This window comes from Macrotis lagotis, chromosome 7 (assembly GCF_037893015.1).
Source record: "Macrotis lagotis isolate mMagLag1 chromosome 7, bilby.v1.9.chrom.fasta, whole genome shotgun sequence".
NCBI classification, from domain to species: Eukaryota; Metazoa; Chordata; class Mammalia; order Peramelemorphia; family Peramelidae; genus Macrotis; species Macrotis lagotis.
Genome location: NC_133664.1, coordinates 52,658,107 through 52,678,076, shown reverse-complemented (window position 1 = coordinate 52,678,076; position 19,970 = coordinate 52,658,107). Strand labels below are relative to the sequence as shown.

At 35.3% G+C, this 19,970-nt stretch overlaps 1 protein-coding gene across 7 annotated transcripts in view; it reads left to right on the top strand.

Annotated features, from left to right (window-relative positions):
• The window catches only part of ADAM22 (ADAM metallopeptidase domain 22), a 91,546-nt gene that overhangs the window by 10,513 nt on the left and 61,063 nt on the right, over positions 1-19,970 (top strand). For all 7 annotated transcript variants that reach the window (XM_074192863.1, XM_074192862.1, XM_074192864.1 and 4 more), the window contains exons 3-11: positions 365-434; positions 4,506-4,576; positions 7,512-7,586; positions 11,947-12,018; positions 12,855-13,021; positions 14,229-14,313; positions 15,972-16,062; positions 17,304-17,355; positions 18,441-18,540. In XM_074192863.1, coding sequence (XP_074048964.1) covers positions 365-434; positions 4,506-4,576; positions 7,512-7,586; positions 11,947-12,018; positions 12,855-13,021; positions 14,229-14,313; positions 15,972-16,062; positions 17,304-17,355; positions 18,441-18,540 — 783 coding nt within the window. The remainder of the gene's footprint in view (positions 1-364; positions 435-4,505; positions 4,577-7,511; positions 7,587-11,946; positions 12,019-12,854; positions 13,022-14,228; positions 14,314-15,971; positions 16,063-17,303; positions 17,356-18,440; positions 18,541-19,970) is intronic.

The following is a 19,970-nucleotide window of genomic DNA, read 5'->3' as shown; positions in this document are numbered from 1 at the left end:
AAGCTGAGATTTGAATCCAGATTTCTCCATTCCAGGTCCAGGTCTCTTTCTACTATGCCACATTTCTCCCAAATAATAAATATTAATAATGATAATCAATTACTTATGTAATTTTATGCTTTATAGTTTATTATATTATTGTATTATGGTTTATTATTTAACCTTGTGGTTGTAGGCAAGACTATTGGAGTTTAGAGAAGTGGATAGATGGTGGCTCATTTCCCCTCAAGGCCAAGACTGGGAATAGAATGAAAGCATGATGTTTCTAAATATATCTGATTTTGCAGCCGATTGAGGGGATTGCCTTAGGCTATGAGATGGTTTGTTTTCTATGCTTAAACTGTACTGATTTGTGTTATTTCAGGAGGACTTCCATTTCCATTCAGTTTACAAATCCAGACTGTTTGAATTTCCCTTGGATGACCTGCCATCTGGTATGATTCCCATCTGCTCACTTTTTAAAAAGTTCTTTATTATTTCATTTCATTGCCTTCATTCCCCCTCAGTGCCTTGAAACTAATCTACATGGAAAATGTTGGTAGCCTTTAGTTGTTCATGAGAATTTCAGATGCAGAGTCATGCTGAAGTGTGAAGGAAAATAAAAATTTCCTTTATATTTATAATGTTTTTACTGGGGAAGGTTATCTTGGGCAAACTGAAGGAAACTTCTTTTAAAATTAGATTCCATGAATCTAGCAACAGAGATGCCCAATTAGAGCAAGATTGGTTTGTATCAGTGAATCATTTTGCAGTGGACTAGCAAAAATGGTCAATGTTTTTCATTCTTGGGTAGAATTCTAAGAATTCTCCCACAATACTTTTACATGAACTGTACTAATATCTTACACCTAATTTTCTCTTTGGGGAGGGGGCAAGAGAATACCCTGGGCATCTGTAGTTTTTAAGTTATCCAGTTTGGAAATGGTTTCTTCCTCCCTTCAATCACCTAGTCACCCATGAATAGGTAGTATGGATCTCATCAGTAAAATGAGAGTTGAATGTGCTTCCTTAAAAATCTCTGCTTCCATGATTTCTTGACCCTCTTACCAGAAGATACTGGAATATCAGTCCTCAAGAAATAGAACAATCCCTTTAAAGGATGTGCAAATGAGAAAAGCCATCCGGTTAATGAGGGACTTCTATGAATATGCATTTATCACTTTAAAATAAAACCCATCATGCTGCTGGTTCTGTGATTTCGCAAAACTTTCTAGAGTTGTTCTTTTGTGAGGAGAATTAGTAATAATCATAAAACATGAAATAAGAAATAGGCATGAAAATAGAAGTGTGATTTAATAAGCATTCCAGGGAGCATCAGCTAAAGCAGTAATTGATATGGAACTAAGGGTCCATGTAATTAATGAAATTCTTCCCTCCTCTGGTATTATTAGATTACAGAATTGCTAAAAGACGCCCTATAATTCCTCATTGTCACCTAGGATTCTTTGAAGGCAGGTGGTCTGTGTGATGACTTAGCAGTTCTATCATTATTACTAATGTCTTTCAAACAGTTCGTTTTTCAAAACTTATCTCTTGATGAATTTAATCTCTAGGTGCTTCTCTCTTGTAATTCTTTTCCTGTGGCATCCTACTATTTTCTTCTCATTTCTGAAATTTGCTTCTCTTAGAAAGGCAGAATGCATTAATGGTAGTCCTTCATCTTCTGAGAAATTTAGGTAGAAATGTCAATTAAGAGAAAAAGAAGTTCATTTGCATACATTTCAGTAAATGTTAGTTTAGAAGAAGCACAATATCCCCATTGTCTAGAAAATTCCTTGAAAAGTAAATTTACTGCTTAGAGCCAATATGATAATCAACATTATTTTATTTCTATATAAGATAAAAAGAAAATTAAGGACATCTACTATGGCTACATAGCACTTAAAACATTCACTATAGTTATCTAATAACTATCTATACCAGTACCTGAAAAAGAATTTCCTTTATAGTGATGCTGACAAGTGACAAATGTTTGAAGACTTCCAGGGAATAACTCACCATCCACCATAATTGTGCATTCTATTTTGGGATATCTCTAACTGTTTTACCTCAAACTTAAATTTTCTCCTTTGCTACCACCTGTTGGTCCCAGTTTTGGGACCCAGAATTTAAAAACAAGTCTAATCCCTCTTCTATTGACATGCTTTTAAATTTTGGAAGATGGCTATAATAACTTTCCTATGTCTTTTCTTTAGGTCAAAAATCCTCTGTTCCTTCAACCAATTATCATAGAGTATGAACTCAAGATTGTTGACTATGTAGTACTATTAAGTGTAGTCTGACTTGAGGAAAGGACAGCTGAATAATCCCCACTTAGTTCAAGATGCTATGCTATCTCTATGACTTTCTTGATTACTGTATCTCACTGTTAACACATTGAGCTTACGTTCACTAAGGGTCCCTAGATCTTTTTCTGATGCACTGCTGTTTATTTCTCCATCTTATATCTGTGAAGTGGGCCAATAGTGGGAATTATTTTTGCATGCTGTTCTTCATCATGGATAATGAACTACATAATGGTATATGAAAAGATCTTTGCATGATTTGGAGTCAGAGGATCTCAGTTCAAATCCCAGCTTGTTTTCCTTACTATTTTGTGACCTCAGGCAAGTCACTTAAACACTCAGGGCCTCACTTTCTTTATCTACGAAATGAGGAATTAGACTTGAAGATGAATAAGGTCCCTTCTGGGGCTAAATTGATGATCCTAGATGAGCATTAGAGAAAGGCAAGATAACATTCAACTATTTCAGTATCATTGATTAATGTGACTTGGTTACATGGAAACAAATGATAATAGAACAAATCCATGGTATTGCTTATAGTCCTAACAAGTTTTCATAAGTAAATAGACAGATTCTGTCAAATACTACCCAACTGGTAAACTTAACTAAGAAGATATCTTGACATACACTTAAAAGGAGCCTCACAACTTTAACTTTTTCTAATTCTGAGTAGAAATTCCACTACATTCTTTAGTGAATATTTCTCTAGATATTTCAGAATTTCCTTAGAGTTACTTAGATTGAATGTTTAATGTGACTTTTCCCATAAGCAGAGTATGTAAATATATATTTAAAAATAAAATTAGGGGTGCCTAGGTGGCACAGTGGCTAGAGCACCTGCCCTGCAGTCAGGAGTACCTGAGTTCAAATCCGGCCTCAGACACTTAAGAATGACCTAGCTGTGTGGCCTTGAACAAGCCACTTAACCCCATTTGCTTTGCAACCCCCCCCAAAAAAAAACAAACTTAAAAAATAAAATAAAATAAAATTAGGCACATCAAGGGTTATAGTATGAATTCAGGTAAACATTCAGATCATCTATATGAGTAGTAGAAATGATAATGGGGAAAACCTCAGAATTGCAGAACTTAGATCACATAGAGAGCCTGCCAAAGGATTCCTTCAGCCCATTGAACCCTCAAGTCTTTAGAAAGTTAGAAGCCCCAGTAAATTTGTAGTGTTTTATCTATTTCAATACAAATATTTCCCTTTTGTATTTGCAAGATTCATAATGAACTTTACATCCATTCACACAGTCTGTGTGTCACTCTCTCCTGGGAATTATCATGTGACCTGGGTGTCTGAGATTCTAAAGAAATGGGATTAATGGATATTATGTTATTGGCAAAGTGAGAGTTCATTTTTTAAAATCCAGAAATATAATTTCATTAGTGGAGGAAATACCCTCTACCAGAAACAGATAGCATAAATGATCTGTAGTTGGTAGTTTCGGAGAATGGAGAAATTAAGTGACATTGCCAATATATAACAGAAGTATGACTTGAACTTAGGTCTTCTGACTCCAAGGTGGACTCTGCAGCCTATTGACTATATCATGCTGATTTGGAAAATACTATTATTTCTTCATCAACTGTTGATTTTTTTATGAATTTTTTGATGTGGTTTGGTTATTCAAATTCTTTTTCTTTTTATGTTTCCAATTTCCTTTATCTATCTCATTATTTATTAGGATAAATGGTGTTTGATGTAAAAGATTAGAATCACATTTTTTTGAATAGTAGTATCTGACATCAAGGTGTTAACTATTTGAGGGGTGTACCAAAACTGTTGGGGAGTAAAATAAAGATCTCATGATCTTTAGGTATGTTTTCTTTATCATTTTTATCATCTTCTTTATCATCTCCAAGTCTATCATTATCATAAAACAGTCAGTATCTGGATCTACTTCTTTAACTGTTACTGGTAAGAGGACTGATATTGAATTCAGAGGACCTCTCACACTATCTTTAGGATCTTGGAGAAATAGCTTAGTTTCTCTAGATATCAGTTCCTTATCTATAAAATGAGGGATTCAGACTGGACAGCCTCTAAAAGCAGATCTCTTAAATTCTAAATCTATGATCATATGAATGGATTTACTACTATCAGAAGCATGATTATTATAGAATTACTAAGTGTGGATAGAACTAATAACTTTGTTGGAGCATTATAGATCCTATTATAGTTGATAAAAATATAATTTATTTTATTATATTTCAGAATTTCAACAAATGAACATCACTTCTCCAAAGTTTGTTGTGAAACCAAGACTAAAAAGGAGAAAAAGGCAGGTAGGCATGTGCCAGTATATCTAATTACCTTGGCAACTACTGATTCTGTGAAATCAAACAGTCTCTATGAGTGAATATTTATTAGTCAATGATTAACAGTGAAAAATAAAGATATTAACCTTGAGAATTATTCAACAATACTGTTTGGTAATAATTGTGATGATGGAGAAAGAGAAGAAAAAGCAACTATAGAATTATGGGATTTTAGGAATTGTAACTTCAGTGGCCATCTCATCCAATCCTACACCAAAAGGAATCCATACCATCCAGAGACCCAAGAACTTCGAAAGAACAGGAACCCAAGATGATTTCTACAAGACTGTAAATCATGCAGTTGATAGATTTGGACTGACTAATTCAAAGTCTGACTCTAAATCTTGGAATCATATTAAGAGAAATCATATTTGTGGAATGTGATTAAATTCTTAAATTCTTACCTTCTTATTCCCCCAAAAGTTGGGAGTTAGGAATTAGTGGTATTACCAAAATACTCTACTGCTGTGATGATTATGATTCTCATTCAAAAACAAATAATAAGATTTTTTTAAAAATTCTGTCACCTGGGTAGCTAGGTGGCGTAGTGGATAAAGCACCGGCCATGGAGTCAGGAGTACCTGGGTTCAAATCCAGTCTCAGACACTTAATAATTACCTAGCTGTGTGGCCTCGGGCAAGCCACTTAACCTCATTTGCCTTGCAAAAAAAAAAAACCTATAAAAAAATTCTGTCACCTTAGAACCCTGAGTCCAACAAAGGCTCTGGTCTTTAAAATGAGGTCTTCTTAGCTGGTATTTATGTCTCAGTTGTGCCTTAAGAATGAACTTTGGGACCTTAGGTTACCATTATCTCAAGAGGACTTATTGTTGTTCATTTAAGAAATCCAGGATTTAAACCTAGTGAATAGTATCTTATATTTAATGGTCTTTGAAGGTAGGTAGAATTGGGGAAATGCATTCCTGTTAGACTAGGTTAGTTATAGAGACAAACTGGAATGAATAATTCATTTATATGGCCTTTTGAGGTTGCCCAAACCAACATACATGATAGATAATATTTCATTTGATCCTTATGATAGAAAATGAGGTATCAATAGTGTCATCTCATTATGTTGAAAAGGAGATTGCGGTTAACAAACTTGGTGTGGTCACAGCTAGTGAGAACCAGGTGGAACTCATGTTTTTATTGTTTCTGAGTTCTGCATTCTTCACCACGTTTCCATTCCAAGATGGTGGCAAAATTACCATCATGAAATTTTAATTTTTAGAAATTTAGAGATCATCTGATCCAGTCCCTTCATTTTTTACACAAGAAGAATTTAGAGCCACAAAAGTTGAGGCTTGTTCAAATCACTTAGCCAGCTATTGGAAAGGTTGGCCTAGAACTTAGGTTGCTGGCTCAGAGAAAGAAAGAACTCATTTTGGGAAGTTCATAAGATCATAAATTATTAGCTGTAAAGCATCATGTATCAGGAAGTTGAGGTAACCCAATTTGCTGAGGCATTACAAACATAATTCAAAGTCTATTGGGCATACTTTCTGACTTCATTAAAAATTAAATACTCATAATTTACAGTACAGACTACTCTATTAACTTGTCACATCCCAGCCTCATCTCCCACAAAAACACAATTAGAAAAAAGCTTTCTATGGACCAAAATTTTTGAGGAGTTCCATCTGACTATTTAATGTTACTCTTTTGTTTCAATTGTAGAAGTACTGTCTCCATTTCTCTATTAATTTTAAATCCTTATTTCTTCTAACATTACCCAAACCACTTGAATTTGATTTTAGTTTTATTATCAATATTGAGAGAAGAGGAGTAATTATGAAAATTAATCAATTCATGTACATTAAGCCTGTTGATCTTTCCAGGTGGAAGATGCTATAAGAATTAATATGTTGTTTTAATCTTATATATATGAATGATTACTGTGTTCATTCCTTTGATGTTACATGCTATATACACAGTCTTTGGCCCTGAATATAAGAAACACATATAAAAAAAGATCCCCCACAAAAGACCACATTATCATTTCCTGTTTATTTCTCCCATCCTGTTGTTGTTTTAAAGGGAAATATTCCAAGGTTATTTAGAAAGCAGGATTTAAAAAAATTATCATCTTGGTATTTGGAACATTCTGCAGCATGGTGCCATCTTGTTTTCTCTTCTGTATAGTACTGTTCTCCTTAGAACATAATGTCTTTGTTGGCATAGACTATCTTTGTATCCCAGGCACCTAGCTTAGTGTCTGACACTCTAGGGACTTAATAAATTCTTGTTAATGGATTGATTGATGGTACCCTGTATACTAGCTGAACTGGATGACTTGCCATTCCCTGGCCTTGAATTTCCTGTTGCTCTTTATACTGTTCCTTAGGCTTGGCCTGCCCCCTTTGATCTTCATTCTCCACCCACTGGTTTCCCAATCATACTTCAAAAGCCCACTCCCATGCCACTCCCTCCCAGATTTCCCTGATGTTCACTCCAGTCCTTCCCTACTAGAGCTAATAATAACACATCCTCTCTCTGACCTCACCTAGGACTATGCTTTTTCTTGTCTAGTACACTTAATATCTTGTATTCATTCAGCTGTTCTCAATCATATCTGACTCTTCATGATCCCATTTGGGGTTTTCTTGGCTGGAGTGACTGGAGCTTATTTTACAGATGAGGAAACTGAGACAAACCAGGTGAAATGACATACCCAGGGTCACACAGCATTAAGTGTCTAAGATCAGATGAGTCTTCCTGACCCCAGGCCAGGAATTTTATGCTCTACGGCAATCACCTAGCTGCCTCACAGTATTAGAGTGATTTTTTTTTTATCATATCCCCTTATTAGATTGTAGTCCTTGTCTCTATCGCCTCCCAGATTAACGTTCTGTACATAGAAAGTATTTGATAAATATTTGTCGTTTTTTTTCATGTGTTTGCAGCTTCGTCGGCATCCACGTAATGTAGAAGAGGAAACAAAATATATCGAACTGATGATAGTGAATGATCACCTAATGGTAGGACTTATTTTTCAGTTGAAACTTATACATGCTCTGGGGTAAGAATGGCAGTAAGTCCCTTGGAGGATTGAAGTGAAGCCTTGCATGTTGTAACCAAAGAGGCTATTGAAGATGGTAAATGAATAATCAATTCCACAGTCCTCAGCACTAATAGGCAGTTCAGCTCTGTACCCATATGCATATTACCACTAGCCATGTTGAATGTAACATTATAATTATAAGCATGGTCATGATATGTGACATCAAGGATATAGAAATAGGACTGAATTTGAAGTCAATCCTTTTTCTGTCACTCAATGTGACCTTGGTCAAATCATTTCACTTTGATGTAAATGAGGGGACAAACTCATGAATTCTAAGGATTCCTATCACATCTAAATCCTAAATTCATTTCAGAGTAGATTTAGTAGTAATGTATGCATTTCCTTTAAATTACATGACCCTAAGAATAATGGAGAGACACATATGGGGAATTATATTAGAACATTTAATTAGATTTTAAAAAATATGTTGTGGTTGAGTCATATCTTATTCCTTGTGTCACATTTGGAGTTTCCTTGGCAAAGATACAGGAATTGTTTACCATTTCCTTCTCCAGGTTATTTTTATAGTTGAGGAAACTGAGATAAACAAGATTAAGTGACTTGTCTAGGGATACCCAGCTATTAAGTATCTGAGGCCAAATTTGAACTGGGGAAGATGAATCTTCTTGACTCCAGACCCAGTACTCTATTCACTGTGCCACCTAGCTGCCCTAAATAATAAAATAATACCTCACCATTTAGCTGCATCATCAACCTCATAGTTTCACATGAAATAAAATAATACTTTGATATTTGAATGGATCTTCATTTTCATAATTTCACACACTCCCTCCAGAGCAGTTTGCAATCCCATCATTTTCTTTTGGTTTTCTTCAATTCTTTTTCATCCTTTCCCCCTCCGCAATTCCCCACAGAATGTCTACAAAATATATGGGAGACATTTTATAGGTAGAATTTAGGATTTCAGTATAAGTAGAATTTAGGATGTCAGTGCAGGTAGAATTTAACATAACCATCTTTATTACTGGACTGAGATCTTTTTTTTTTTATCAGTTATCATATGCTTCCTTGAAATATTTCTTATATCACTCTCTGCCAAGAGGTTATCAGAGGAAATATTTTTCTTATTTTTCCCCCCACATGTCTCTCTATTACTCTTGAAGGTCATGTACAAGTTTGATTCTTTTTATTGTGTTACAATATTCACAATCATATATCTTCATAATGTAACATTTGTGTTAAAAAAGATGGGTTTGTGGCAGCCTAATGTAGTTGAACTACTTGGTTCTGTGTCCAGCTCACTCTCCCCATGCAGGATGTGTTCCCTATATATTTAGTGATATACTAACTCATTGAACTGGCTATTTAACTTTGTTTCATAGTCTGAACAATAGATGCTTTTTATGCATTTTGTTTTTCTTGTGTGATTGTTGGACCAATTTCTCTTGAGTAATCATGAATCTTATTGAGGAGGTCTTGTAATGTACTGGGACTGGATGCAAGAGCAGTATCTGAAAGACCTCACCATTTCCAGGGAATACCACTTGTTCAAGATAATCTCCTTGATAGTGGTGAATATACATCTCAATGGAACTTGTTTTGTGCCCTTCTTGATGTTAATAAACAGTAGGGTCTTGAAGAGCGTTATTGTTCTATGGTGGCACCTATCAAGGGATCTTTTGTAAGCTTAGCATCTGTATGAGAAGAACCTTTGATATTTTTATCTTTCTCTGTTGAGTCACATGTAGCTTTTTCCATTCACAAACAACAAATACCATAATATTTTGTATTCTCTGTACCCTCTGGATATTCATATGCATCTTAAGATGTGGTTTGCTGTAGCAAAACTGTTGGTGAAAGCCTGCCCATTCTTTTCTCATATTTTCCTACTGAAAATATTTAATATGTCTGTATAGTTCATTCTTATAGTGTTATACAGATGGCCAAGTAGAAAATATGGGTCAATGGTTACTGATGTTTTCTTGGTCATCTTTTTAGGAAATTAGTACTATACATAATTTCCTCTATTCTTTTTCCCTTCCCTAATATACCTTATAAAATAATCTCTAAGCACTTATAATTGGTTCTTTAGCATGTTCTTGATATGATCTACCTTCTTTTTCTCATTGTCTGATTGTCACATAAATTTCCTCATGTAGCATAGATTTTAGGGTTTCCATGAACTTGATTATGAAAGAATTACAGCTTTAGTTTCAACTAAAATTATCTTAAACTTTATTTTGAGATGTTATAGGTTTCACTTGAATGCCAAAGGGGTGTATTAAAAAAAGTGAAGAATTCCTGCCTTGATTATTATTATATTTTGTGGGTTTCGGTGCAAAATTCAGACTTTCTGTTTTCTGTCATTCTTGCTATTATGACTGATCCATTCTTTTCTGATTGGACATTTCCTTATATGTCATTTCTTACATATGAATCATTGTAGGAAATAATCTGAAGCCCATTTGTTCCAAGTCATATTTTCTCTCTCCATTGGGGAAACCTGATGGTGCAGTGGATACCTAGAGTCAGGAAGACTCATTTTCCTGAGTTTAAATCTGACCTCGGATGCTTACTAGCTGTGTGACCCCGGGCAAGTCATTAACCATGTTTGCCTTGGTTTCTCATCTGCAAAATGAGTTGGAGAAGGAAATGGCATACCACTCCAGTGTCTTTGCCAAGAAAATCCCAAATGGGGTCACAAAAAGTCAGACACAGCTCCAATGACTGAACAACAACAAAAACATCTCCCCATTACCTTCTGGGCAAAATATTGTGATCCCGTTTTTAACAATAATGAAAATACATGTAGAATAGTTGACATTATCTGGTCCATATTCTATTTTCTTGCTATTTTTTTAATCTTTGGATCCATTTGTTGTTTGAATCACTTTTGCTCTGTTGGATCTCATAAAGTTTTCTCTAGATTTTTAATGCTATGCACTGACTTGTGAAGTGATATTGTTTGTAATTTTACATCCCTTCTCAATAGTGTTTTATAACTGAGTTTATATTTTAAACTGATGTCACCTTTGGCTGCCATCATACTATAATGGGATTAAATGTTTGCTGGTTTAGGGGATTTGGAGACTCTTGGGCCTCCTCATTTGACAGCTGTTTGCATTGTGTTCAGTTTGTGTAGGAATTAGTGATAAATTATATAAGTATCTTTGCCTCCTTCCATCCTTATGATTTGACCTCATAGCTTACTTATTTGAATACAGTTGAACTTATTGCTTTTGTTTGTGGTACCATTTCTCACCTTTTTTATATTTTCCACTAATTTGATGTTGACTTCAACTTTTATTCTAATTGTAGACAAATAGCTGCTTCTGAAATGACTGCCACATCAGTTACCAGTCATTTCCTATATGTTAAAATATAGTTCATTTCAGTGTGTGTGTGTGTGTGTGTGTGTGTGTGTTGATATTTGGTGCTTACCACACAGAGTTCCTTCTAACTTTCTTCTAGTAGTAAGTATTTATAACATATACTCAAAAGATTTCTGAGTATTTAAATAAATTTAGTTCCTTTGATTCTCAAACCTGGGTCAGATTTTCCAACATAGTTTTGACTCTTTTTCCCTGTGCCCATCTTCACATTGAAGTCTCTTGGTATAAAGCACATGTAGGTCTGGTCTGAAGGATCTTATTAAATTCTTCAAAGTATTTCTTTATTTCTTCTGCAACAGCTGTTGGCGCTTAAGCTTCAATTAGCCTCCTGGTGGTCTTTTTTATTATGGTTTTGCTTCTCCCAGGAGAACCTGTGGGCCATCTTTCCATTTAGCTGCAATTTTCTCTTGTCTTCTGGTTTTATTATGAAAATACCTATATTGACATCACTCAATTTTACCAGTATTATGTCAATTCATTGTTCACTGTACAGAGTTCTCATTTCAAATTCCAACAGCTAAATTAATAATGTTTATGGATGGTCTGAAATTATAACCTTAAGGCCAACTTTCTGTCCCATAGAAATAAAAGGGTGGAGATCATCTCATAAAATTCTCTCTTTTTACAAATGAGGAAACCAAGGTAAAAAGATTTTCCTCCATGTCCCATAATTGCAAAGTTGCAAAAAATAACACTAGCTCCTAGGGACTTGAAACCTAAACCTAGTGCCCACTTTCCACTAGCCTATATCTTTATTCTTTTGGGAGAAAAATTATCTTCTGGAAATCTAGTTTAACTTTAAAATTTGCATCAGCATCATAATTTCTCATTATAGTCACACCTTTTGTCTTTACCTTAGAGATGCTGATTTACTGATGCTTGACTTCAGAAACTCTTCACTTATTTTCTTTCATTTTTCAGTTTAAAAAACATCGGCTTTCAGTGATGCATACAAATACCTATGCTAAATCCGTGGTGAACATGGCAGATTTAGTAAGTATAAATTCAGTTAAATGCCATCCTCAATAAGTTCTAAATTGTTTCTGTTAATGATGCAAACAATACATCTTGTCCTTTTATATTGTAACTGATGTGAAGGATGGAGATTTCAAATGAAGTCATGTGCTTCTCTGAAATATCTGGTAACCTCTTAATAGGCTTTCTAAAACCAAATCTGGCTAGGAAGATGATTAAAAGGAGATCAAACTTGATGAGTTTGTGTCTGTAATTCCTTCTGTAGATTCCACCCAGAATAAAAACACAGGGTTGATTTTCTTCCCACAGGGCCATTTCAAATAGAAGACCCCAAAGATATAGCCAGGCTCCTTCCATGAGAGAAGGAATCTTACAAGATAGTTGCTGATACCTAGAACTCAGGTTCTTGTGTTCTCAGCTACCCTAAGGTTCACATTCTCATGGTTTCTCCAAAGCTTTTTAGTAGCCATACTTGGGTAGAAATGATTTTTCATTTCTGGGATCTTTCGTTGTTTTAGTATTCTTCAGGGAAGCATTAGACTATCCTACACACATACTTCCTAAGATGCTGGCAGTGGGACACAAATTGATTCCATTATTAATAGTGTCAGATGATATCATATCAAAATTCTTGACTATTGTTCTCTGGTGTGTGATTTACTTGGGAGAAATACAAAGAAATTAGAGGAAAGATAGGTATCAACCCCACCATTTCCCCCATCAAAATCAGCACAGAATCCTTTCCTACAATCCTCTTTCCACTCCAACCATTTCAAAGTCAAGATGCTTCCTGTAGACATATTCATGTGTCCTTTGATATCGTAACTTGTGTGTTCATTTCATTATTATACCAGATCTATAAGGAACAACTTAAGACAAGGATAGTATTGGTTGCCATGGAAACCTGGGCAGCCGACAACAAGTTCACCATATCTGAAAAACCGCTGACAACCCTACGTGAGTTCATGAAATATCGGAAGGATTTCATCAAAGAGAAAAGCGATGCCGTCCACCTTTTCTCGTATGTCATTTCACATCAGGTTTTACTGTTTTTCTTTTGAATCCATTGCTGCTTGTGACTGTCTTGCCCTCTTCCCCAATTATAGATAATTGAGAATAACTATACCAAAACTATTTGGGTAACTTGGAAAGTGGGAGATTTAAATGCATAGATTCTGTTGTTTTTCATGTAAATTCAAGAGTCTTCTAGGTATTTTTAATGGATAACAGACTCATTTTTGTGTATACCTGTGTTTGTATCCAAAGGACTGCCACAATTCCTAGTGCATAGTAGGAAGTTAATAAATTCTTGTTGAATGATCCATTAACATCTACTTACTTTCATTTTTCCAGTATGCATATAATTAGAAGTTCATGCACTAAAAGTATGGCCTAGAATCCGTCCTATGAATATTTTAGGCAACACAGACTAGTGTTTTTCCTGTGCATGGCTACCTTCTGGTACTATTCCTGACACTTCCCACCTACTATCACAGATTTGCAGTTCCACTTTGTATTTTTTCTTAATTTTCTGAAATTCTTTTTTTGATAGTGAAATGTCAACTTCTTGTTGCCATAGAATTTATTCACTTAATTATTCATTTGTTTACTTTTATATTTATTTATCCATCTGCCAATTGATTAATTTGCTTATTTATTTTTCTGAGACTGGATCTCCCTATCTCACCCAGATCAGAAGTACAATGATCATTCATGCACTGACCCCAGTGCTGATTGGGATAGAAGCTTTGAACTACTCTTTTCCAACTTGGACTGTTTCACTCCTCATTAGGTAGCCAGCTGGCTGCATGTTCCTGGGGTACCATATTGGTGAATGTATGCTTTAGCCCTGCTGCAGTTCAGAACTCCTAACCTCAAGTCCTCCACTAGCCTCTGCCTAGGACTATCAGTGTGCATCACCACGTCTGGCACTATAGAATTTTTAAGAATTCATCTTCTAAAATCATCCAAAAAAGAATTTCACGGGGAAGAAGGAGAATTCTAAAAGGTGTTTTTCTATTGAAGATGTTCCTTTTAATGGTTCCACTAGTGATTGATGTGTTACTTTATGTGTACATGCATAAAGATCTTTATCTCTTCACAGGCTGCAGCAGCATAGAAATGGTGATTTGCCATGAGTCAATAAATATAGCAAATTAACATTTTGAGTTGCTTGTAAAATTGGACAGTAAGCAATTTTTTTGTTTGTTTGTTTCCTTTTCTAAAAGGGGAAGTCGATTTGAGAGTAGTCGAAGTGGGGCAGCTTATATTGGTGGGATTTGCTCGTTGCTGAAAGGAGGCGGAGTAAATGAAGTAGGTGTGCACATCTGGATAATAGAAAGTGGTCCCAACGTCAAAAAGCTTCCCACTATTTACAGCATAATTACTGAATAGTCCATCACTTTCAGAAATCAAGTTTCTTGTGTTCCTTGTTTATTAGTTTAGAAATTTAAGGGGTTGTAACATAGAGGATAGAACCCTGATATGGAGTAGGGGGATAGCTAGGTTCATATTTTACCTCTGACAGTTATAAGCTATTTGACCTTGGGCGATTGACCTAACCTCTCTAAACTTCAGACAACTCTCTAAGACTGATTCATAAAATTACAGATGCCACTTGTCCTGGCATCCTTAATGTATGATTTCTACAGTGGGGTACCAGGACAACATTGACAGTGGTGTTTTGACATAGAACACATCATCATTGCAAGGACTGAAAGATAAAAAGGGGTAACATTATTGAAAATAATATCTATTTGCATTGTCCAGACTTGATGTGAGAATAGTTACTATGGAAAAAAATCATTCTATTTAGCCAACATTTAAATAGTGCTTTATAGATATAATTTTATTTGAATCTCACAACAATCCTGGCATATAATAATATAATATAAGATGCTATATTATACTAGTAACACATAATATTATATTATTATATCATAAAATAGCATATAAGAATATGCTATTATTATGCCCATTTTACAGAGGAAGAAATTGGTACAAAGGTTAGATGACTTGCCCAGGGTCCCACAGTTAGCAAATGTCTGTGGAAAAATTTGAACTGAAGTATTCCTAACTCCAAGTCCAATGCTGAGCTACCATGCCTACTTTCATACATTGTGTAAAAAGTGAATAGGGGAAAAAAAGAAAGTATATGAAACTTCAGCTTTCCCTGCACTCAATAAAAGCTTATTTATTCCCCAGAAATTTGAATCCTTCTCTGGATGTTCTATCTTTCCAACTACCAGATTTGGAATTCACTGACCCCACCCTGAGAATTTGGCTAATTCTGAAGGAAAGCTTAACCACTGACTTCTTTAGGATCCTTCAAAGGCAATTTCTCTGGGTAATATAAGGCTGAAATAAGTGGACTAAGAGAATATTTTCTAGAATTTTAAAAACCCATTGGGAGGACAAGTATAAATTACATATTTATGCTACTTTCCAAATTTAAAGAATTTTTTTCTATTGACCAAGAACAAATTCTAATGGTCCTTTCAAACTCAGTTGTTTTTAAAATTGCATTTGCATCTGGAGACAATGTTCTTTTTTTTGGGGGGGGGGTGGAGAGAGGATATTTTGAGTCTCGAAGTTTTACAAGTGAGAAAAGGTCCATGATAGACCCAAGGAAGATTTTCTCCATTCACTTCTACCTGAAAGTTGCCTAAGGAGTCCCATTGTGTTTTTGTAGAAAAATCAGAATTTTCTGTTAGAGATTTGGTGTCAGTTTTAGATTAAAGTACCAACCCGCATAGATCATACTTACTGTTCCCTTCAGCACAGTGTCCCACACATAGTACATAATAAATGCTCATTAAATTGAATTTTCTCTGAATGTCCAATATTCTATGCCAACTCCTGTGTTGAGCCTGTGCTGAAGTACATTCCTGAAATTTACTCTGAGATTTTTTTTCTGGTACAGTTTGATAAGAATGATGTTTTTTACATTTTGTTTTTTTGTTTGTTTCCAGTTTGGAAAAACGGATTTAATGGCAGTGACTCTTGCCCAGTCATTAGCACATAATCTTGGTATTTTCTCAGACAAAAGAAAATTAGTAAGCGGTAAGTTTTAGAAAGTTTATATATCAGTATCAGCACAGTTTATGTTAGTAACACTTCACACACAACTATTTGGAAGATATTTTTATCAGCTGAAATTTGGGAAGGGATATTGGAATTCAGATGCCTACTTGAAAGCTTTAGACATCATGAAGTAAGTAGCCAGGAGAGGGCATGGTCTTTGGTGAAACAGAATTCATTTATATTGTTGAAATAAAATGAAAATTAAAATAAAATAACATTTTGTAAAATAAAAATACATATCTATTATATTGATACATACACAGAAGCAATATGGAATCATAGATGGAAAGCTGATCTTGATGCCAGAAAGAACTGAGTTTGAACTTTGTCTTTTATGCATGTTGACTCTGTGATCTTGGGCAAGTCATTTAACCTCTACGTAACTAATAACTTTCCATCACTATAAGTCTCAGTGAAGTTGCCAGCTTGCATGGGAAAGGAAGTTTTTTTTTTTTAGGTTTTTTTTTTGCAGGCAAATGGGGCTAAGTGGCTTGCCTAAGGCCACACAGCTAGGTAATTATTAAGTGTCTGAGACCGGATTTGAACCCAGGTACTCCTGACTCCAAGGCTGGTGCTTTATCCACTATGCCACCTAGCCGCCCCAGGAAGTTTTTTTCATCTGGAAATTCTCTTTATTAATGGAGTCATAGATCTTGTCCCAATCCTAATCCCTACTGAAAATTCATAGTAGAAGTCAATGGAGATAACTTTAAGGGTAAATTAAGGTCAGCCTGCTAATTTTCAAAAAAATGAATGGATAATTCTAGCTATGTGGTGCATGAACATAAAGCATATAATATTTTTTAAAAATAAATTTGTAGTTGTAAAGCTAAAATGGAAATATCTACAGACTAGGAATCATTAAGTACTTAACTTATAACTGAATGCATGCCTTGTTTATTTTAAAATAAAGTTAATATTATTCATGAAAAAGGGTTCAATAGGACATTTTGAATGTAAATTTAATATAATGTAAATGTAAAAAGAGGAAAAGTAGAATAATTTAAAAAATTTTAGAGTGCAATTTTAGTTAGATTTTGAAATTGTGGGGGCATATTTAAAGAGAGGGAGTCACTGTATATTGTTTATAAGGTAGACATGTCAGAAAAAGTGAATAAAAGTACTTTTCAATGAGGAATGAAAATAAATCAGATATAAATATTTAAAATAGAAAACTCTATAATATATCTACTTAAGATGCATATTTATGTTTTTCTTAGATGAATGTAAGTGTGAGGACACCTGGTCTGGATGCATAATGGGAGACCCAGGGTAAATGATTTCTTTTTTTATACTTTCATATATTATTATTGAGAAAAATAAATATTGCTTTCATGGGTATGCTTTACCACTCAATTATGTAAGTACCTAACTTCAGATTTGAACTCAGAATTCCAGATTCAGCACTCAATACTTTATGGTACCAGCTGTCTGCCCTAAATAAATGTAAGTACCTAACATCAGACTTGAACTCAGGATTCCAGATTCAGCACTCAATACTCTATGGTACCAACTGTCTGCCCTAAGTAAATGTATATAGGGTCATTTGAGATTTGAGAGAGTTCTGATGGTTATATGTGCTGAATTTTGAAGGATACTTAGGGATCTAAGAAGTTCAGATAAGGAACGAGTATATTTTAGATGTGAAGAGACAACCTTTGCAAAGGGAAGAAGTTGGATGATGGAATTCCTTGTTTTGGTTTTTGTTTTTAAATTTTTTTAAATTTGATTTTATTTTTTTCCAATTACATGCAAAATTAGTTTTCAACTTTCAGCTTTTTGTAAGCTTTTGAGTTCCAAGTTTTCTACCTTTCTCCCTTCCCTTTCTCCCTCCATGACAGCTAGCAATCTGATCTAGGTTGTACATATATATAATCATGTTTAACTTATTTCTATGTTGGTCATGTTTTAAAGAAGAATTAGAATTAAAGAGAATAAAGCTATGAGATCAATGTGGTATACCCACATTGTAAGAATGTATGAGAATTTAGAATTACAGAACTGTAAAGGGATGAGAATTAGTCCTAAGTGTTCTGACTGCAAGCCTTTATCAAATGGCATCAAGGTAACATGAAAATTTTCAAGAAAGATTACTCTGCAATAAGTGAGCCGCCTCCTCTGGGTTGGGGTATATGGGAGGGGGTGGTTCTGCTGAAGCACATTTGGTTTTCATGTACACTTTTAAGAAATCTTAAACTACTTTTTTCCATGCAAATATAGCTTGTATGGCTTGAATAAATGTATGTGGATGAATGGAAGTTGTCTTTTTCTTCTACTTTGAAGAAGAATGTACTAATATAACTACCAGCAAGGGAGACCACAGATGCCCAGGTACTGATTATCTTGTTTCTTTCCAGCTATTACCTCCCAAAAAAGTTCTCTCAGTGCAATGTTGATGAATATCATGACTTCTTAAATAATGGAGGTGGAGCCTGCCTTTTCAATAAACCATCAAAGGTAATAAAATGAGTTTCTCTCACAGAGTGCAATGCTGAACAGATAACACTTATTTTTCTATCCTTCTATAGCTTCAGAAACATATATTCAAAGACAATAGGGCTTAAGAGATAAAAGATTTCCTCATTGTCCAGGTGAGACACTAATATTCTCCTTTTTATCCTGGAGCTGAATCTAGAATAATGTGAAGAAGGAACTAGAACCTGAGAAGGGTTCACAAATGTAAGGGGATGGCAAAGACCCATTTGGATTTGACTGGATGTCACTGCACGTCAAAGGCCTAGGAATATGATTCTGAAGGTAGAAGAAACGATGCCTTTGCCTCTAGAACTCTATTTATTTACTCATCTGTCTACATGAGAGGACAGCAGTGACTAAGATTTGAAAAAAAGGGGGGGAATCCTGAACTCCTACTACTGATTGCTTGTTATTGTTATTGTATTTGGTGGTGGTGGTAGTGGAGGAGGAGGAGGTGGAGAGATGGAGAGGTAGTGGTGAGGTAGTGGAGGTGGGGAGGTGGTGGTGGTGATGGTGGTGGTAGAGGTATTGATGGAGGTGATGGAGGTGATGGTGGTGGTGGTGGAGGGGGAGGAGGTGGAGAGATGGAGAGGTAGTGGTGAGGTAGTGGAGGTGGGGAGGTGGTGGTGGTGATGGTGGTGGTAGAGGTATTGATGGAGGTGATGGAGGTGATGGTGGTGGTGGTGGAGGGGGAGGAGGTGGGGAGGTGGTGGTGGTACTGGTACTGATGTTGGAGGTAGTGGGGAGGTGGTGGTGGTGGTGATTTCAGTTGGGCCTTTGATTTTACTGGTTTAGGATACTCTTAATGAGGAAGTTCCTTCTACCAATTTATCTCAGCACCTGCTTGGAAACAACAATCTTAGTGTTGGTAATTATTGGACAAATAACCATAGCATAGTTTGTAGCCTAAATTTGGGAGATAAAAAATGGGAAATACATGGAATCATCTCTATAAGCTAAACTGGGGTTTCTGAATGAGGGGCAAAAGCCCTGGACCGGATTTGGGAATGAATCCAAAGAAAATACTATGCTAAGGGCATCAGCTAGTTGAATTTTGTGCCCTAGAACTGGGACTGTCCTCTTAACTTATGACAAGAAAGTTCACTTTCTGGAAAATTTTCATCTTAGTTTTATATGAATAAATGCTGACACAGGTTTAAGTCAGGAAAACAACCTCACCTAAGTTTGTATTCCCAGGTGCGTGTGTGTGTGTTTGTGTGTATGTGTGTTCAACATGTGGTTTTTAATATTTTCATTTAAAAATACCAATGAAATGAACTCTTTGAGGAGAATCAAACAAGATTTGGGCAAAGGGATGCAAGTAGATTCTCAGATCAAATGTCAAATGCATCCTTATTCAGATGTCCTTATTTTCTCCCCACCCCCAAAAGTAAGCATTTCATTTCATCTCA